Below are 22,717 nucleotides of genomic sequence, written 5' to 3' on the forward strand. Positions count from 1 at the left end.
TGAAGAACTGAAAACCCGGAAAAGTTTGGTGGCATAGTAGATGTATAACAAAGAAGAAACCTACAGATATAACCATATTCAGTTATTTCCTTTTTACTCATTTACTTACATTTTTCATTAATCCAACACAAAATCTGTTTTATATCTCCTTGTTCTTAAAGGATTTTTTACATCAGTTCCGATAAACTTGTGAAATATATTTTTGAAGACAAGTTGCCAGAGGGAAGCAGAAAGAGAAAAGTGATGCATTTAAAAGAAAGCATGAGAGAGAGTCAAAAAGTTTATTATTATTTTTTTTAATTGAAATCTTTTTCAGGGATTGGCTAAAAGGTATCTGCATTGCTGCATTATAAGAAAGAATAGGGGAGAGTAAACAAGTGTTGGTTTAAACTGAAATCTTATTCAAGGATTGACTCGAAGGCATTGCAGTGTTATGTAAGATCACATAAGGTGGATTAATTTTGAAATGATGCAATTTAAATTGATAAATAGTTACAGTTTTTAGGGAAGAAAAGTGAACTACCCAAATTAAAATGAAGAATAAGAAGAAGAAATGAAGAATTCCAATTAAAATTGGAAGTTTGCTGTCTCTCTCTCTCACACACACACATATATATACTCACACTTCAGCTTTTGTATTAGTTACATTGCTGTTTATAATATTTCAGTAATGTAACTAATACAAAAGCTAGTTCAGTTTTGTTTGGCATTTATTAAAAAAGAAATTTTCAGTTCATTTCACAAATACAAATACATACAAGATTTTTATCACTATTACAGTAATTCACTGTTGTGAATACCTACTGTTATTAGTTTATTAGTTTTTAAAATGAGTCAAAGTAAAAGGCATACAGAAATTATCAAGATTAAATCTCATTTCTGTGTGGATATGGGAAAGCTGTTCTCATTCTGAAAAGTAGTAAAAAAAAGGAAGAAAACAGTGAGTTTATTTTTTGAGGCTTCTTTTTTTTTTAGGAATTCATTTTCACATGTTTTTGAAGCAGTGATTAAAACAAAAGTTTTTCTTTTTAATATATTAATTATAAGTTAGGATTGAAAGTAAAATGCAATATTACAGTATCTCTTTACACATTTTAGCATTTATGCTGTTTCATTTTAAAATATTAATTTTTTTGATAGAATTTTACGGCTAAGGCGAGAGCAACCATTAACTCTGAAGGTGATGGAACCATCCCAGGCATTTTTAGAGGAAGCTATATCTGAGCAATCAGAGCAGAGACTTCCTCCAGATGTGATGTACATGCTAAAAAGTATTAGGTTTGTATGTTTAGTCTAGCTGTTTTTTATATCTTTACCTGATCTCTACTTTAAGATAATAGTTTCAAAATAAGTTTAGTGTAATTTAAATTAATTTTGAAATTCAGCTTCCAATTCTTAGTTAATTTTGAAAATAAATGTAAGATTTTGACTAATAAAGTAATGATTCATGGTTATACTTTTATTGAGATTATTAGCTTTGAAATAAGAAGAGTAGTTTTTATGATATGTCTGTTTCTTTGTTTTGGGGGTATGGCAAATAAATTGCATTATTACTTAAATTATTCTTAAACTGATGTTTCAAAGCCAAGAAATATTTAAAATTTTATAAAGGTTTCCTGGTTCAGTTATCACTTCTTTTGAGTTAAAATAATAAATGAATGGAATTTTTTTGAACATTCATTTATTTATTATTTGCTCTATGGAATTAATAATCTTGGTTAAAAATAAATTAATAACATCATTGTTAAAATGAAATACTTAGTATCTGCAAATGAATAATTGATAAGTTTAAAAAATGACTAACTTCTAATTATGAATAATTCTGCAATCACTTATGTTCATTTTGCATTTGCTCATTTTGACTTCCATTCTCTTATCATAATTGAAGCGCCAAATTATTATTCACAAACTGAAGTTATTAAAATATTTAATTAAGTCTTTTATATTCAAATCTAGAAAGTTGGATGACTTCCTAGTAGTAATATATAATGTATGTAGTGGCACTAAACATATTTTCAGGTTTAGTAGTCATGGTTTGTGGTGTCTGTAAATAGATTTTATTTAGTCAATGTGATTATTGGAGTACCTAATATATACATATACAGTCAAAAGTCGTTAATTCGGACACCCATAATCCGGAATGATCTATAATCTGGACCTCAAAGCTACAAACTTTCTGCGCATGCATCGCATTCACGCATGCGCACAGGCATTTACGAGTGCACGTAAGACCTTTACTGCTGCGAATATGTTTGTGCGCATGCACGTTTAATGTGTAACAGACAGTACAAACTAAGCTAACATTATCTAATTCAGTTAATGTTGCAGATTGCGTTGTTCCTTAATCTTCGAATTGGATCCAGCGTATTATTTTTTGCAGACTGTTAGAGCAATTTCATAAAAGTAAGCTTGAACTTTCGATTATGTCAAATAGAATTTCCAATATATATTTACTAATATGTAATTTGTATCTACAAAGCGAAAGTATGTTTTGAAATCCGAAATCTGTTTATCAATTTCACGCGGCGGATTGGAAGTTGATCTGTCAGCACTATCCTTATCTTCAGGGCAGATGTTTTTATTTTATTTGGCTTATAATTCCTTACTAAGTGTAGTATTTCATCTCGATGTACTCCGTCTTTGATATGATTTAAATCAAGTTCCTCGTCATTATAATTCGCTTCCAATAGTGAAGAAAGTGACCCAGAGGTTATTGAAAACGAAAACATTTCGATTGACAAATTAGTCGGTATTCTCGACACAGCAACTATAGGACTTGAACAGTGGAACTTTGTAACTAAACAAGAAATTATGTCTGTTTAATAGAATTAAAGAGAAAGTATTATCACATGAAACAAAGCAACTTAAACAACTTACATTAAAAGAAATGTTTAATAAAGTAAACAAATAAATATTAAGCTTTTTCTTTTTGTAAATTTTGATACCCTTTAGATCGTAATTGTTCTTTATTTCATAAATTACGGTTTCATATTTTTAATTTTGTAATTTCTGCATGCCATCTTACCAGATTTAAACTGATGATATATAATCCGGAAAAATCAATATTCCCCGGAATCACCGAAGTCCCGACGAGTCCGGATTAACGACTTTTGACTGTATATGTGAGGGGGACGACATCAGAACAGAAAAAGTATAGTTTGCTGCTGCACAGTGTGCAAAGTATAAACATGTATTTTTGCTCTCTACGTTGTTTATAAATTCAGTGTTTGTGGAAAATAGAATGATCTGCTTTGATCTACAGAGTTTTTGGATCATTTGAAAAGCCATTATTCCTTGAACTATGTAAGCACATAGAAGCTCTGCATGTTTCTGCTGGGAGCATGCTGTTTTCTATTGGAGAACCTGATAATAGCATTTATGTTGTACAGAATGGGAAGTTAGTGGTGTATGTTACTGAAATGGTAAATATTTTTCTTTTTATTGATTTATTTATTTTCTTTCTTATTATATAATTTTTCATATCAGTGAGATGGTATTGACATTATTATTATTTTGTTAACTTTTAACATATGAAATTATTCATAATTGTTAAGAAAGTATAGCTTATAATGTTTAGTTTTAAATGTTTTTAACCTATTACTGATTTTCAAATATATACCTTAAATTAATCATTAAATATAAATTAGTACACATATATTATGATGTTGTTATAAATGAATGATGATGTTATTATAAGTGAATTAGGCACTTATGTATTATCCTCTGGATCATAAAAGTTAGTTACTGTCGAACCATGAAGGTTGGTGAAAATCCCACTAAAGTTGCACCAGTTGTTTCAGCTGAATCTGAAAGGATTCTTAGTCTATTTATTTAGTAAACTATCAATATTTGACCTACTTCATGTTTGTGTTTTGTAAAAAGGCTTTGATTATTTCTACTATTTTGTTAGACCCTTTGATTTTATCAGAAGATCTGCTTAGGGTATAGTGAGTAAAAACTTCCCACAAGCAATAGTACTTTCTTGTCAGTAGCCATATTCAGCTGTTTATTTTCCCTGCTTAAGAAATGTTAATCCTCACAATCAGCTGTAAATTAACTGGAATGCAGTCACAAATATTGCATCGTCATTGTGTATACAGTTTCAAATGCAGTACCATGTGGTGTCCATTAGTACTTTTTATTTTTAAATGGTGGAATCCAATAACTTAAACCACTGCTTTGTTCTATAGAAGATTCTTAAATTTTTATAATTTTTTGAAAATGTTACAATAACAGTTAATATATATTTTTGTTCGCAAAAGCAAAAGATGGCTTTTCAAGAATCAGTAGGTGTTACATCAAAGGAAAGCATATGTATTATGATTGTTTTTATGTCACACTTATCCATAATTGGCACTAAATTACACTGCTTGGTGACAGTTTCACTGTTGATGGATAATATGTAATTACCTTAAATTATTAATGTTAAACTGATATTAGTAAGTAAATCACTTGTTATCAGTATTAATATTTATGTGATTCATTTGAAGATGTTTATATGAAAATATATATTTCAAATGTAAAATTACAGTAAAAATTTTAAAATTGAAAAATATTGATTTTAAAATTTGACTTAATGTATGAATCATTTAAACTCTGCTAATAAGTTGTAGGGTTCCTCACTCTTTATGCCTAAGATAAACGTTTAAGGAACCTAGTGTACTGTGTAGTGGCTTATTGCTGAGTTCAAACAACTAAAGATGTAGACTCAAGAAGGGTTAAAATACCCTTTATTTCACTCAACTAAGAATAACAGTCGACCCTTTTCTCGGGCTTACAACAAAGGCCTCCACTTGGGCTTAAACTTAATAAGAAATAAGAACAGAACTATAACTAACTAAAGGAGACTTAGCCGGAGCTAACACAAGTATCTAACGTAGCTGGCCTTTAATTTAAACTAGCCACCGAATATTAAAAGACATGTAATAATATATGGTCGAGCGGTAACAGCTTCAAGAGAGACTTAGCCCAAAGGCAAACATAATAATTTAGGGTAAGCACTTAGCCCGAAGGCAAACATGTGCTATTCAAGATTCCTAGCTCTCTTTCTCGCGAAGTAAGTTGAACCTTCCTTAGATACTTCTTCTGAGTCATTTGCATTCAAACAAGAATTGATAGGAAAGGTTATCCAAATTAAAATAACTGTTATAAAATAGTAAAGGATATTCAAGGTTAAAGTTACTGCAGCAGCTTTAAAATTATAATATATAATACTTAAATTTTGTTATGTATTTAATTTTAAAAGTTGATTTATGTGATACCAAAAAAAGTAGTTTTATATTCTAGTATAAAAAAATTTATTTCAATGTGCAAACATGCGATTTCGGTGTGTAAGCATATTAGTTTTGAAAATTTGATCATTGTTTTGTGTTATTTTAGGATGGTAGTGAACTAATTCTGAAGGAAGCAGGACCAGGAGAAAACATCACAAGTTTACTTAGTGTCATGGATGTCCTAACTGTAAGTAGAATCTGAAATTCCTCCAATTCTCATTATAAATACAACTTGAATCGTTCAAATAAAGAAAAAACTATTTTTTCTGTAATTTGTCATGTAAAAGTACAAAAATGTTAATAGCTAAACATTTTTAACATACATTATTTTAAAGTACAACAATATGCTTGAAATTATATGGTTCTTTATTTTCTGCTCCTGCTTTGTGAGAACTTCTGTTTTGAAACTTTAAATTAATAATTTTCAATTAAAGTACAACTCTTTCAAGCCATCTGTGTTTCCCCTGCAATAACCGCAGAGTAAGAACTCTTGCTCAGTCACTGTGCAGGATTAAAACAAAGTGGTCTGAGATTATAAATACTAATTGCAACTAATATGCACTCTCTTTTTCTGCCTATCCTTGCTAGCTAAAGAATGTCTCTTGCTTGGCTGTTTCTATTCATTATTAAAAATGTATGTTGTAATTAAAATTGTGGGGTGCATATTGCCCTCATTATGCTGTGCTATGCCATAGTTTAATCAACAAGTAATAAAGGTATGCTTGAATTACCAAGTAAGCTGTGATTCTTCAAAAGTTCTCATCATCTTCTACTATCTAAGGAATGTTTTAGTGATCTTCTAACTTTAATCCACCCACAACTGCAGAATAATTGCTGTCTTTCCTAGTCAAGCACTCATCTAATGTCAAATTATATGCAATGAACTAAGTTATCATCACATGCATATATATATTTATATATGCACACATGCTCAAACTATATATATTTATACACACCCCTTACTCAGCTTAAAAGACCTTACATGTCCTTTATTTTCACAATCCTTGGTCATACACATGTACACAGAAGTGTTTTATATAATGAAAATGTGTATGTTTTGGCAATTTAAAATTTACAAAATATTAATTTTGAACATATAATTAAATCTAACTTTTAATGCAGGCTCACAGATCCTATACTTATATTTGGGAAAGTTTATTATTATTTAAAAAAAAAAGAGTAAGTTTGATAACAAAAATATTCACTGGGGTATTTAATTATGTGCCTTGAGGAATCGGTTAATAAAGTTAGAATAATTAAGGGAAATTAAATGAGTTGCAGCAAAATATGTGTGTAATTTAATAGAGGTTACAAGGAAGTCATGGTTACTCATCCGATTTTTTTAAACTGAATTCACAAAATGAAATCAAAATAGATTGTAAAAATTGCTGAGTTACAGGGAAATTGGGCAAAAAAGGCTGCCTCGTTTGACATAGATTTAAATAACTTATTAACTCAATTTTTAGGATGAACTGACACAAGTCCAGCTTTTTCAGCAGCAGAAAAAAGGACGGAAAAAAAAAAAAAAAAAAAAAAAAAAAAAAACCAAAGGTTGAAATGTCTAATTTTAAACTTTACATTGCCATGTTTTCTTCCAATGAGAGAAGTGCTTTGAGTATTAAGACTGGAATACAGCATCAGCAATTTCTGAAACGTTATGAACAGTTCATAAATGAAACTTTGTATTAATGACATTATGAACAGTTCATAAACAAACTTTGCTGAATTAATTAATGTTATCAAAATAGCTATGGACAAACGTGATCACATTAAGCATTGTCTATGTTTACATGCATTGTTAAAAGTATTAAGCTGTTATTTATTTATAGCATAGATTTATTGTTTTATTCTAGTTCCAAGAATATAAAAATGGTTTGCAATTATCTTTGAGTTAAAAAGTAATGGTGATTTGAGTTTAAGTTGTAATTATCATAGTAAGGAATTTTTGTTCTTCAGTCGAAAATTTCATTGACTACATTTCATATAAATTTAAAAACTGTGTACAGTATATTCTCATACCTTTTTTAGACTAGTTCTTCATGAACTTTTATAATATTTTTTTTTAATCATACATTCTATCTCTAATCATGTATTATTTGGGAGATTTGTTTTCGGAAGTTTTTAATTATTGTATGAAATGGTGCATAATCTGAATATAAAGAAATGAAATACAGCTTTAATATTTGATTACTTTCTAGACATAAGTATTGTTCATTTATTATAATAAGCTAAATATCTCTACTATTAATGTTTTTTCCGTAGGGTCGTATATCACCATACAAGACAGTTTCAGCTCGAGCTCTAGAAGATTGTATTGTATTAAGGTATAATAGCAATATGTGCATAGTTTTAGCATTATCTTGCTTTATCAGAGTAATTCCCTTTATTTTGTAATATGTATGTAAAAGTTTATGATAATTTCTTAAAATAATGATGTTATGCATCCATAAGTATGAAAAAAGTATTCTGACATGGGATCATAATTAATAAATAGCTTGTTTTCTCAGCCAGAATATAATTGAATTCATTTTAATCCATCTGCCATCAGTATAAGTTTTATATTGTTATGCATATGTAACATCGTTATTTTTTAAATTAACATTTTTTTATTATCTGTGCCATTTAATTCTTCCAGATATAAAAATTTAAAGATAATTTAATTAATTTAATTTCACTGTATCTTATGGAAGTTATATTTTTTCGTACAAACATAATATTTTTCTAAAAATTGTAATTTTTTGTAATAAATTTACATAAATAAATTTCCTTCTTTGAAATAAAACCAAAATGTTTATATGCTGTTACACATACTGCAATATCCTTTTCCTTCATACATTTTTATACTTAAAATATTCAGAAACTTTCATCTTATATGAAGGTAGCAGTTTGAATCATTTTATGGATACTGAAGTTCTAATTATTTTAACAATTTTGTTTCTTTTAGTAAAAAAGGATTTATTTTGACATTATTATTATTTGTTCCCCATTTAGACTAAAAGTTGAAGCATTTCGTTCATTATTAGAAAAAAATCCTGAATCTTTAGTCCGCGTTGCACAAATAATTATGGTTAGATTGCAGAGAGTAACATTTACTGCTCTTCATAATTACCTTGGATTAACTAATCAGCTGATTAAGTCAGTAAGTGAGCTTTTTGTAATTATAATTCTTTAAAAATCATTTATTTTTTTATATTTCTTAATATTCTTATATTTCTTAATAACATAATATTTTTTCGTCCTATTGTAATTGAAATTTTTTTATGTGGTTTTTTTTTTTTTTTTTGTTTTTTTTTTTTGTTTGTTTTTGTTTTTGTTCTTATTAAGAACTGAGTTAGATACTTTCTGATTATCCACATGCCCACTAACACTTACCAATTTGGTATTGGGATTATTCAATTATGGCAAAGCACACGAGAGCTATCTGCCTAAAGGGAGGGATGCCTTTGTGGAGGACTTTCTAAGGGAAACTGGCTCGTATGCACGTTACACATGAAGAAAACCACGAAAACATCCATGCAGCCAGCCCGTTCACGGGATTTGAACCTTGAACCAAACTACCAGTGTTCAGCGTCTTTACCGTTCGGCCGCTGGTGGGGCTTTACCCATTTATTGGCAGCTTTGTGAATTGTTGAACAATGTTTGTTTAGTTATTTTTCTGCCTCATAAGTGTTGTTCTCTACTTAATTAATAATAATAAGAAGAATTTTATTATATTATAAATAAGAGACTTCATGAGAGGAGATATATTTGGTAGGGTGAAAACATGAATCAGCAAAATGACAGTTTTAAGTATGAAGCATATGGACGCACATTTACTGAAAAACACATAGTGTGTGCATGTTTTGGTTGGTTATTTTTGCATGCACACTTAAAAAATGTGCCAAGAAACAGAAATTCTATTGAATGTTGAAATGAGGGGAAAGATAATCAGAAAGTTTCTATAACAACTTTCAAGAATAAAAACAGCTTAAATATTCAAAACTTGATATTAAAAAAATATGATAATCTGAATATTGTTAGTCATCTATCTGTTCAAAAAGTTCTGAAATAATTTCAAAATTTATTTTATTTTTCACTGTTTAATATATTTTTTTTAATTTCATTATAATATATACAATACATAGCATTTATTTACATAATTTGAGACTCGAAAGAATGTATAGAGAAATTTCAAATTGTATGCATCCTTTACTATATTACTGGGAGTGCAAGTAAATCTCAACTGTTTGACAAAAAATTCACCACCTGCAATTTATGGTTAAAATTATGTGATGTAAAATGTCATATTGTATAGTTGGACATCTGCTAACAACATAACCTTGAAATATTAGCGAGCACTCAAAGAAAAATGCACCCTCTACTACTATAGACATGACAAAATGAATCTGCATGCTCATCCAAATGTTGCAAGGATTTTTTCACTCTAGCGCTGTCTGCACTCTCCCCATAAGATGTCTATGGTGTGCCGGACCTCACTTCGCTCGTGACTGCCAGAAACCATTCAATGAACCGAATACCTGCACCAACTGTTCCGGAAGCCATGCAAGCAACTGGAATCATTGTCCATGCAATTCTACAAATAAGAACAAGAATCAGAGGAGACAATCTAACCCAATCTCGAATTCCCAAGGTGCCGGGAAACAAAATTTTGTACCCGCTCCATTCTGCAGCACAGCCCCCCTGTTTTCTACAAAAGTAGCTAATGAACGTATTAATCCGTAATTAATTAATTAGAAGAACGCCTGTTCAAAACCAACTTCTTACCACCACCACCACCACCACCACCACCACTGCTACTCCTCCAGCTCCTGTTCCTGCGCTGAAGAAGCTAACAGCCCAGGTTCCAGCCTAGCCTGCCATCCCAGATGACAATTCCTGCACAGACAGGCTCAGAAGTGTTTTTCAGGTCTCCAGGGAATTCGGAATAGACCAAAACCTTCTCCTTGCTGCATTCCTTACCTTAGCTCTGCACAGTTTCCTCGAGGCCAGAAAGAGCTTTTCATATCTTCGAGGCCTACTGCACCCTCACCTCCTAAAGCCTTACATTCGACTCTGCGAATAGAGAAGATTTACTCATCGGCTTCTGGAATGCGAAAGGCATTCTTCCCAAAATCCACGAATTAAGGGATTACATCAGGGAGCATGCTTTGGACCTCTTCCTCGTTCGGGAAACACATCTGGTCGAGGGACATAGCGCCAATATTACTAATAATTCCTGCTACCGCAATGATAGAGCGGCTAGCAACAGTAATGCTATTTGCACTAGTGGCATTACTGCAATTTATGTAAAATGCACTGTGAAACATTGCAGAATTCCATCTCCACGAATGGAGGCTCTCGAGGTAACTATTGTCCAAATTTATGTTCAAAATTTACCCCCTATAGCAGTATCGTCCTGCTATATGCCTCCGAGACAGGGACCTAGTTTTACCTCTGATCTAAAAAATATCAGCAGAGTCTTAAATAATCTGATTATTGCAGGAGATTTTAATGCCCGTCACAGAAGTTGGGATTGCGACACTGCCAACAACTATGGCAATAAGCTTAAAAATTGGACTCAGGGTGCCCACATCCAAATTATTGCACCAGGAGTACCTATGCATTATCAGTTCCCTGGTGGCATAGGTGCTCCATCCATTATTGATTTGGCATTATTCAAGAACATACCGTTAGCTCATTCGATTGAAGTGATTCCGGAATTGTCAAGCGACCACTATCTGGTTCATCTCACCCTAGATTGTACCAAAATTAATCAAAATTTACCGATGTAAGTCTGTACTAACTGGACAAATTTTGGCATATTTTGAATTCTAAAAATCCACCCCTCCCTTAAAATTAGCAGTAATCAGGAAGTTGATAACTCTATTGAGCAACTTACCAGCACAATTAAAAGTGCATTTGATGCAGCCTCATTCCCTAAATTTTGACTCAACTATTCAAAACTCCCAGCTAACATTAAAGAGAAAATCAAAATCAAAAACCATCTTCATAGAGATTGGCAAAGATCCCGCCATGAAACTACCAGAACCCAACTGCGAAGACTCCAGAACGAGATTAAATCTGATATCAAAAGGTATTCTGATGATAAATACAATAACTACCTTAAGTCCTTAAAGACCATTAATAATAGCCTATGGGAAGCTAGCGCTCGGCTACGCAAACTAAAAGCAGACATTCCCCCCCCAATGGACATGGTCAATGACCGAATGGCAATAACTGACACTGACAAGGCTAAACGCCTTGCTGAGAGCCTACAGGAACAATTTTCACCAAATACTGGACCTCTGTTCAATACCTGCACCCCTCTTGGGCGAGAAGTCCAAATACAATTTAACAACTTCCTCTCCTCAGCACCCGACTCAGGAGAACCCATAAAAACTACAATGACTGAAATTGCATATATAATATGTGATTTAACCCCCAAAAAGGTACCAGGTCTGGATAACATAAATAATCGCATGATTAAAAACCTTCCTGTAAAGTTCATATTTTACCTAGCATTTTTGTTTAACACTATGCTAAGGCTAAAATATTATCCTAATAGCTGGAAGAATGCTTGTGTCATTCCTATTCTGAAACCTGCTTCGGACCCTAAAATCCCTCAAAATTACAGGCCGATCATCCTCCTGTCTTCACTTAGTAAGCTTTACGAAACTATAGCCAAAACCGAAGCATCATTATTTCGGTTTTCGTGCTAAACACTCCACTCAGGCCCAGCTACTGAGAGTAGTGGAAAACATTCATGCAGGCGCTCGCAATGGAATGCCTACAGCAATCGCCTATTTAGATGTAGCTAAAGCATTCGACAGGTTTTGGCATATTGGCATAATTTACAAGCTCATGCGACTTGGCATTTCGACCAATTTCGTGCGACTAATGCATCTTATCTCACTAATCGATCATTTTGTGTTAAAGTTAAAAATTCTCTCTCTTCCCCCCCGCCCTATCCAGGCCGGAGTCCCTTGAGGTGGGATAATCAGTGCATATTTAACCTGTATATAAACGACATCCCGCAATCACCCACTGTCGATCTCGCATCTTATGCGGACGACACTGCCATTATTTCCCAACACTCAACACTTCATCATCTCCAGCAATACCTGTCAGATTTAGAGTCCTGGCCCGTTGACAGGAAAATCAAAATTAATGTTTCCAAAATTGCTGCCACAGTCTTCTTCTCCAGAAAGAGAAATGTCCATATCCATCTCCAACCACTCAAGCTCTATGATGAAAATGTACCTTGGGTAGATTATTATAAATATCTAGGAGTTTATTTGGATGCAAAGCTCATCTGGGGCATCCACATCTTTTATGCAATAGCCAAAACCAAAACTACCAGAACTCATGCAATTAATCTCAAGAAGAAGTCATCTCTCTATTCGTAATAAAGTCCTGCTATACTCCAGCACCATCATGTCAATTATAACTTATGCAGCTCCCAACTGGTCAACCACAGCAAATTCGCATCTGAAGAAGGTTCAAGTCTTTCAAAACGTCATGCTTCGCATCCTAACAAATGCTCGCATTCATAATGAAGTATTTCACTCTGATCTCAAAATTCCTCCCCTGGATGCTTTTTTCAAACATGTTTCGGCAAAATTCTTTAATCGTATTGAACAGATTAGTAACCTGATCCTGCACTACATTCCCGCTTACAATCTGACAGAACCCAGCTCAGCCAAGCGACCTAGGGCTGTCATGAACAGATCTTTCAACATCTTCCCTAGGAAGCCTAAAAGGGTTTGCTTGCTTGACCAGGGAAACTAATCTGGTTAATTTAGAAGTACCTCATGGGCCTAACCCGGCTACCCTTAACTGTTTTTACACCTCCCAGACCTAATCTGACAATGTTTATCGTGAATACCATGCTAGTGCTGCACTGAGGGAATTCTACCCGCCTTTGCCAAGACCTTCTAAGCCAGACTTCCACTTAACTTTAAATTAATTATTTAACTAAATCCATTATTCAGTCATCGCCTCCTACTGATTATTAATACAAGTTCACTATAATCTTAAAGTAATCTTTAACTTCAGTTGAACTCTAATACACATGAAAAGGAATTCTTTTCCTTAGAAAGAATTAACGTCTCTTCAAAGATTAAAACCCACTCTTGCAGTTGAAATAAGACTTGCGACTCCTTGATGCAGATTTTCACCTCTTTCTCCCTTTTTCAGTCAATAAATCCCCCACGACCACTCGAAGGCTCTTAGCTACTTGCTTGGTTACAAAACCTGCTCTTACCTTACCCTGGGGACCGGTTCTTCAATAATCACGCCCCACTCCAACAGCTGATCTGTCTCCATAGCAACCATTCATGCTGTTCGCATTCCGATTGCTCTCTCCTTTTGTACCTGAGTTACCTGCAGTTGATTTAGGATGGAGGGGGGCTAAATGCCCTTCCTTTATGTTCAACGCTTGTACTCTTGGCCTGCATCCTTCCTTAACAATAAGCATTCCTTAGCAGCTTTTCGAATTTAGCTTAACTGCGCTTCCCTTTACCTTTAGCGAATGCTCTTCGCTCAATTATTTCAATTTTCATTAACGAAGATGTGGAGGTAATAGCAATTATTTTTGCAAAGGTACTCCATAACCAAATGCCTTGGTCCTTGGTCCACATGTTGCGACACTGGCCAGAACTTACTCGGAAGTTATCAGATGAGAAGTTTTCCCCCTCCCACTGTATTCACTAGACATTGTTCCTTCTGATTACTACTTGTTTCGATTGACAACACATTTTCGGTCTGAGCAACACTTCATATCACATGAAGATACCGAAAATTGGGTTGATTTGTGGATAGCCTCTAATGATAGCCCCACCACAGTTGGGCCAAGGGAGGACATATGTCCCCAGGTGCTGCCAAATTGATATGAAATTTTATAGTGAAATATTTTCTATTCTTGGCACATAGAAGGGAGTGCAAAATCTTCAGTTGTCCCCAGATGCTGAGAACCATGGCTATGGCATTGCTCCAAGTTCTTCTGATGCAGTATCCATATGCTGCCAGAAAGATGGGAAAAAGTAGTAGCTAGCAATAGACTACTTTGAATAAAACAATGCACCATTCTTTCATAATAAATTCCCAATTTTTGATAAACAACTGCAGAGACTTATTTGCACTCTCGTTATGTTTATTCAGTTATCTTTACATATAATGAAAGAAAGAGTCTGTGTGTCTTTTGTTCGTGCTGTGCATAAGCTAATAGACCCAGGGCTACGAAATTTGGTATATAAGTGCATCTAGACAACAGCCGGTGCACCTCAAAGCAAGTTTTTCAAAATTCGAATCAGATTTTTTAAATTTTATTCCATCATTTTGAATAGTTTCATTCTTTTAGAAATGTGGTTTTGGCGACATTTTTTCATTCATTGACTGCTGCCAGTTTTCTCTTGATAATATGAGATTTATTACTTATCCCCCTCCCACTGTATTCACTAGACTGTATTCTAAATATTTTGCAACACAAAGTTGCTTAATTTATTTCTTAGGATAATTAGTATTTGTATTAAGGGTATCAGTACTTGTATTTCTCCTTATCTGCTTGGCGAACATGACGTGTCCTGATTTGACAATGAGTTTGACTACAAACTATGTATGTCCTATGGAGTGTCGAAGAGACAACAAGATGAGGGTTTAATTACCCTTCATTTTCCACGATAGTACAGGCGCTCCCGCACTTCGGGATACAAAAACCAACCACTTGTGGTCTGAATGTAAAAATATAAAAACTACTAACTAACTAAATTTAAAATAAGAGTTTACTTTGAATACTTTACACAAATGACTAACACTAAGACTGGCCTTTTAAATTATTATGTATGTAGTATGCAAACTGCAGAAAACTACAATACGTCTTTAGCTTTCAAGAGGACTAAAACCTCTGAATTCTGCGCAGTTTTTAAATTTTAACGCTTGGTGTTCCCTTTAGGCATTTTTCTGGTACCTTAAAAGCTAGACGAAAGCTGGCCGCGTAGCTGCTAATATGCAGTACTTGGCACTGAGTTAGAGATTTATGAAAATTTATGAGTTAATTGTAAAATTTCAAATAGCTTATTGGTAACTGTATACCATTTCAAATATATCAGACTGATTTATTATTCTATTAAATATTCAGATGTACAAGGTGAATATTAAAATAATAAATCAATGTGATCAAATAATTTATTAAAAATTTCCGTGAATTTGAATTGATATTTCTTATCAGCATGGAGTATAAATTTAAAAATGTTTCATTGGAATAATTCCTGATGTGCTTTTGTGGGGTATTTAAGGGAGGTTACATATATTTCTGTATGTAACTTAAGAAATACAACTACAGTTTTGAAGCATTTTCATACAGGACTAGTAATTAATTACTTCATAAAAAAGGGAATAAGGGAATTAAATGTTTAATATTTGAATTAGTTGTAATATCTCTATGATTCTCTTTTTACTCCTGTTATTCTCAGGTTTAACCATTAAACATTATCATTATCCTTAATTTTTTTAATAACTTCATTTATAAACTAAACATAATTAAGGTATTAGAATTATGAAGCGTAATTATTTCTAAAAATCTTGTTTCAATGCATGCCATAAATTTTCTATTTGTCTATTAAAAATAATATGGGTAAAAGTGTTCAAATGTGTTAATTCATTTACTTGGATTAAGAATTTTGTGTACATAATGTATGTCAATTTTATTTTCATTCTCAAACTAGTCTTCAACTTCAACAAGGAGGAATACAGTAGGCTCTCCCAAAACTAGTCCATCAAGATCAGTTTCAAGACGCGCTAGCCAACTTTCACACATAAAGCCAAATGAGATGAAACAACATGAAGCAACCCAAACAGGTAAGAAAATGCTGCTGACACTTCTCTCATTTTGAAACAGATGTATACTAACTGTAATTTATTTTCTGCTTTTGTAAATTTATTAATTTCTTCCTTGATACTTTACATTTGTTTTATTGATTTAAATCAAGTAAAATAATATTTTGTGAAAATATTTAACTATTACAACTGATGAAAATTTGTTGTGCTTCTGTAAATTTTAGTTATTAAGCATTGTCCATAAAGATGAAAATCCTAAACTTTAGTCAATAAAATAGCTTTGCATAACTAAGATAATATGCTTTTACCATATTTTAGTATATTTGTATTTGTGAGGACTTTTTAATTTGTAATTTGAATCTGCATATTGAGCCATGTACTAACTGAATTAAAATCATATACTAAGCATAATGTACAAATTTAGATTATTGCTTATCCATTTAAGATTATTCTTTATTATTATCCTGGTTTATAACAATTGGAGGAGCACATGGTCTTGAATTGGATGATTTTGCTGAAATTGTATAGGTACAAAAAATCTAAAATCTGAATATGAAATATAATTACATATTTTAAATGAAAACAAGATCGAAACTAAGTTGCAAAGCGTGTGTATTAATTTCCTTCAGTTGTTGAATTTGGTCATGGCATTGTGGTAGAGAATAGATGCTATTGGCAAGGGATCCTCAGTTCAAATGCTGCCATATGTAGTACTGTTTTTATTAGAGTTGCTAATTTTTATTTAACTTTTTTATGAAGAAAATCTAATCATAAATAATATATTTAAGTGCATAACATAAAAAATTATTTAATACAAATAATTTCTTTAAAGGATACTTTGTTCTAACTAAATAAATTTTCCATAAATTTCTTGATAATCGATAGGATGATGTATTGTCATGAAAGCATAAACATGAAATATAATGTCATGAAGGCATTGAATAAATAAAAACATATTATAGTTTCACTTTTAGAGCAAAGTTTCGGTAAAATTTTGGAGCTTCATTTCATTAATGTTCAGTGAAATTAAATTGGAAGAGAAATACATAATATAAAATTTTAAAGTCAAAAAAGTCAACTTTGGTTTCGCATAAGTTTTGAAAAAAAAAAAAATTCCATCAGTTTTGAGAACACAGATCTCTCTTTTTCAAGAGCAAAAGTTTTTTAGTTTCGGTAAAAATTTTTAGAAAAAATTATTTACTCCTGAAATCTGATTGCCTTCAAAGCCAATAGAGTTTTATTCAAAATTTGTTCCAAGCCAAACTTGGTTTTTTTGTCCAATTTTAAATTCATAAAAATGTCTTCATTTTCGATTCACTCTTATGAAACAAGCTGTACCAACATTGCCAGGTGTTACTTGTGGCATATTTATCAGATATCAGCATATTTAGTGCCACCATGTTTTACTTGTCATGCAGTTACAGTGTCTTTCCCCACAGAAGAAGTTGCAGCAACACTCTTCTGAAGAGCTGCCAAATTTCAGTTAAAGTGGATTCTCCAAAGGGTTTGTCTCATAATTTAGCAGAACAAATCTGACATTCTGATCATTATCACTTAATGGGATATTCGAGTGATTTTCATCAATGCTTTCGCTTCACAAATTTCAAAATATGCTACTTGTTTTATCAAATTCAGTTTATGCTTCATTTTTTTGGTTATTTTTTCCCCAACAATATGATTATAAAGTGGTGTGAAAATTTCTTCACCCACTAATTTGGAATGCCATGGAAAGACTGTAGGAGGTCCTTCAGTAGTGTAAACTTTATTTGATGAGAAAGAATTCACAAGAATGACAGCATTATTTAAATTATTCCAGTTTTTATCATTATTAATTCTTCTAGTTTCCAAATATTGTCCAGGAGAATACATTGACATGCATTTTCTTCTACTGAATTTATGTGGATTAGAACTTTCAGTATGCTGTTGAAAAGTAACTGAAGTTGGAAAATGGAGGCAGATGGTAGTAATTATACAACAAAAAATTTTTGCTAATGCTGTTTCTATTGATGCAGTTCGGAGAACTGCTGTGGTCTTTTTTTTTTTTTTTTTTTTTTTTTTTGCATTATTCAATTTAGAACACTAAATTTCATTTAATGTTTTGTCAAAGTAAAAAGAAAGCCCAAAGAATTAATAAGACTGAAAGAGAAATAAATAAAAATGAATTTAAATCACAAGATGTTTAATTAGAAATATTAAATATTTTTATGAAATTACATTAGTTGGACCCATTAAAATCATTGTATTTTTTTTTTTTTTTTGATGACTATTTTAGGTAGGTAGCTGGCTATACAAGTGGCTAGTATTTAATAAAGCAAAACCTAAGTCGCATTTTTTTTTAAACATGCTATATATAAGATATACCCAAACACTTGATAAAAGTATTAGCTTGATATGTCTTGAGAAATCAAGATCTCTGCTTTTATGAGTTTTTCATTTTCTTTTCGTGTTATGAGGTTACATAATAGATATTAATGTATTAATTAAATAACCTATTGGAACTGATATTGAGTGCAACCATTCTTTTACTTACAGAAGTTGATGCTGCATTGTATCCCAAAGAACATAATGCAGTCTCAGCAGAAGAATGCTGTAATGATACATCAGCTGTGTATCATATAAATGCAACAAATAATGCTAAACAATTTGTGAGTCCTTTTTTTCATACAGTTTAAATTGAATACAGTTTTAAATTTCAATTTCTGATACATATTTTGTTGCTTAGATGAATTAATTTAGATTAGCCATGATGTATGCTAATGTAAAGCAAGTATCATTGAAAATCTATTTCTTCTTAATCTGATTGCTTATCTGTAGATTTTACATTGCATAACTCTATGCAGTGTAAGAAATTTGATCTTATTGCATATGTCTATTATAGTTGTTTCAGATAATTTTCTGTTACTTATAAATTGATTGTTAAATAGTTGTGATAATTGTTCTGTTATATATTAGAATACTGCTGAGAAATGGTCTGCTTTTAATAAATTCCCATTTAAATAAAAATAAAATAAGCCATCTGTTTTTGTGTGATCAAATTCATCATTTTTTTTTTTTTTTTTTTTTTTCAGGTTTCAAATTATGAGGCAGACATTCAAGAGAGTAAAAAAACTCGTAAACGGAAAGCAAGTTTTTATTTTCCTCCTGAACAAGGACCTGTACAAAATGAAGAGGATCTTCATATGCTTGCTGTGAAAGGCTTTGTGCAGCAGTTAGGGTTAGATGTAATATCCCTTCACATAACTCACACTCCTGTTTATTTTAATATTTAAATAAAAACATTGATCAATTTAGAACAATGCCCGTTAATTATTTGAAGACTTGAAGTATTATTAATTTAAAAAGGAGTTATATATTTACTAGTTTTAACCTTAAAACTTGTATGGCTTAAGTTTTTTGTGTGTTTGTGTGTGGGGGGGGGGAGGTCATTGATAGTTTGTTGCATTACTTTATGCTACCAGAGCATTTATAAACATCATGATCTGGCCAGTTACCTCTTCTTAATGGTGTAACCATTTGATATTCAACCAGATCTTTAGTACATTTTTCAGATAATAACAGTACATTGCTAACTGAGCGAGTTAAGAGTAAAATTACATGCTTCTTAATAATCAATGTCTTCTACTAAATTTTAGTAATATCTCTAATTGGCTTAATTTATAAGACAACTAATTCTTGTGATATAGTATAATTTTTATAAACATTTGCGCCATTATTATAAAGATACTTCTAAAGCCATATATCACTCACTTCAGCATAGAGGAGTCATTTTCTGACTGCTTAAAATTGAGTTTTCTTATAAAGAATTTTATTTCTTAAGCAGTGTAAAAGTTTAAAGATTTATATATTTTCTATATGTTTCAAAAAGTATTTTCTTTATTAAGATTTTTTTTAAATGCATTAGTACTGGAAAACTGTCTATTATGCAGCTAAAGTGTTATGACTGCCTGCAGAGTTAAGACTCTGGTTGAATTGTTATGTTCAAGAACTCTAATTAGTATAGAAATTTCATCAGAAATTGATAAGAGTGAGACTTCAGATAAAAATTTAATAATGAGTATCATTACTTTAATAACTGTTTTTTCAGATAGTATTTAGATATTCACATTTGAAGTATATAATGATATTAATTATTGAAAACATTTATGAGTATTAAATATGTAATAGTCAAATTGGTTTGTATTAATTAAATAATAAAATTTAATTATTGTTGGGGAGGGGAAAGCTTTGCTGTTTTTTTTTTTTTTTTTTTGTTTGTTTGTTTGTTTGTTTGTTTGTATAACTAAAATGAAGAAAAAAATCTACACAAACAGTATCTATGAGGAAGTTGAAGTTGACAACTCATTTAAGTAACTTGCAAGTAAGGTTGAATGGAACAATTTTTAAATCAGAATATTTGCAAAATATATATTTAATGAATAAAATCTAGTTCAGGTGTTTGGAAGTATTCTTTGACTTAACATGTGACTCTATATGTGAAATAAGTACAATAGAAAATACGTTGTAAATGTCAAATATGTTTAAGGAAAGTAATATTTGATAATGAAATTAATCTGTTGTTGAGTAGTGTAAATTTAGTTCAGATTTGAGGGAAAATTTAATTTTGTTTTTAGCTTAAGTACAATATGTTCATTTAATTTAATCAGAACTTAAAGAATGAATCAGTACATTAATGCTTTGGATAAAATTTTTGTGATACTATCATCATAAAATTAATCTTATATTTATTAAATGCTCTAAAAATATGCAGTTATTGTAGAAAGCTGATTTAAAGGACAAAAACAGTATTATTTAAATCAGAAACATTTTTGGCATCAAAAATAATTTGGAGGTAGTTAAGAAGATTACCTTTGATATCATATTTGGACATGTTTTTGACATTATGTACTTTATTTTAGGATGAAACATTTGTTCGAGATTATGTAACTGTGAAGGAACTACCAGCCAATACATACATAATTAGAGAAGAAACGGTTGAAGATGTTGCACTTTTATACGTCATTGCAGGAGCATTGAACGTTTCTCAGAAGACAGTAGATAAGAAAGAAGAAGTAATTTTTTTTTTTTTTTTAAATGTACATTAATTTTTTTTTCAAGTGTATCAAATAACAGTGTTTTGAAATTTATATATTTTTTAAATAAATCTTCAGAGCTACCTTTTTGTGGTCCATTCTGGAGAAATAATGGGTGCTTTGGCAGTTCTTAGTGGAGAACCTTCACTTTTTACTGTTCGCACTAGACATTTTAGTCAAGTTGGGATTCTTAGTAAGAAGAATACTTATGAGTAAGTATTTTAGATTAATATGTTCATTGAAACTGTAAGTGTCAGAGATACTTCACATTTAATTATACTTTATACTTCTGAAAAGCGATCTTCTAGGATTTTTGTTTTATAGTTCTACATCCTTGAGGAAGAGATTACCCAATCAATAGACTTTTCCGGGAATTCCTTTAACTTCTTTTTTTCCTTGTTTACTAGCATTTTCCCAGTGTTGAGCCCTTTGTCTATTCTTTTAAGGATTTTGAATCTAAAATCTTGGAAGGTTTAATTTAATTTTATGTATTTTTGAAAATTTATTGCATTTCTATTTTCCTTGTGAGATTATCAGGAGTTAGTTATAAGAGTCTTGGCTTAGATCTAGGTTTCTTTAATAAAATACTATTTAAAAAAAAATATTACTGAAAAATATATGAACTTTAAAGAGATGTGCATATTTGTATTGATTATAATTGAAAAGTTTTTAACAAAAAATATGCTAAGTTTAATTGTGGTTAAAATATTTTTAAATAAATTTAAAATGTGCCATTAAGCTTAAATTAAAATTTACACAAAAGGTAAAAAGATTTAATGAAATGATATTATTTGGTATAAACAATAATTCAATTAGTATCATAATTTTTTATTGTTCTTAAAAACTTCTAATACAACTTTTATGAATTTTTTCCTCATTCTTTAATGATGGATATATAGTTTTAATTTTTATGCTATCCATAACCACAATATGAATAATTTAACTGTTATTTAAATATGAAATTATCATTAAACTTTCTTGCGTTTTGCAGGATTTTGCGTCAAAAACCTCTTGCTGTGTTACACCTAGCTCAGAGTGTCATTAAACGCCTTTCCCCATTTGTTAGACAAATTGATTTCGCTTTAGACTGGATAAATGTGGAATCTGGACGAGCAATATACAGGTTGTGATACTTAAATTTTATCATGTTTTTACTTAAGTTTCTAGTAAATAGTTCAAAAACTTCAAGTTATACTATCTATTTAATCATAAATATTAAAAGTGTATTTTTAGTATAAAATAATTTAATTTTGAAATGTGTAAGAGATATAGTTATCCGTTGTAATGTTTTTAACAACATGATATTCAAACCCTGCCTGAAGTAAATTCTAAAAAAGTAATTTGGAAATAAAATGATATTTGTAATAAATTATTGGCATAGCAAAGCTACTGACCCATCTGGTTAAATCATGCAGACTCCTCATTTTTCATTACATTTTTCAGTACGTATCTCAACTGTTAATTTATCTGAATTAGATTATCTCCGTTAAATGAACATCTATAATAACTTTTAAGATCTTTTTGCAGGGTAAAAATGTACTGTGATTACACACACTAAAAAAG

The 22,717-nt window shown here is 31.1% G+C and overlaps 1 protein-coding gene across 6 annotated transcripts in view; it reads left to right on the forward strand.

Annotated features, from left to right (window-relative positions):
• The window catches only part of sws (patatin like phospholipase domain containing sws), a 149,908-nt gene that overhangs the window by 29,894 nt on the left and 97,297 nt on the right, over window positions 1-22,717 (forward strand). For 5 of the 6 annotated variants that reach the window (XR_015041570.1, XM_085818090.1, XM_085818055.1 and 2 more), the window contains exons 5-15: window positions 1,141-1,278; window positions 3,263-3,422; window positions 5,380-5,460; window positions 7,536-7,597; window positions 8,265-8,412; window positions 15,974-16,106; window positions 18,618-18,730; window positions 19,154-19,306; window positions 20,981-21,133; window positions 21,233-21,366; window positions 22,146-22,277. Coding sequence is in view for 5 of the 6 variants with exons in the window: in XM_085818090.1 (XP_085674216.1) it covers window positions 1,141-1,278; window positions 3,263-3,422; window positions 5,380-5,460; window positions 7,536-7,597; window positions 8,265-8,412; window positions 15,974-16,106; window positions 18,618-18,730; window positions 19,154-19,306; window positions 20,981-21,133; window positions 21,233-21,366; window positions 22,146-22,277 (1,407 nt within the window). In the remaining variant the exon portion in view is untranslated. Of the gene's footprint in view, window positions 1-1,140; window positions 1,279-3,262; window positions 3,423-5,379; window positions 5,461-7,535; window positions 7,598-8,264; window positions 8,413-15,973; window positions 16,107-18,617; window positions 18,731-19,153; window positions 19,307-20,980; window positions 21,134-21,232; window positions 21,367-22,145; window positions 22,278-22,717 lie in introns of those variants that run through there. The other variant, XM_085818082.1, reaches the window with a different exon arrangement.

This window comes from Stegodyphus dumicola, chromosome 1 (genome assembly GCF_044657685.1).
Source record: "Stegodyphus dumicola isolate Sdum_Otavi_A_Nest chromosome 1, ASM4465768v1".
Classification (NCBI taxonomy): Eukaryota; Metazoa; Arthropoda; class Arachnida; order Araneae; family Eresidae; genus Stegodyphus; species Stegodyphus dumicola.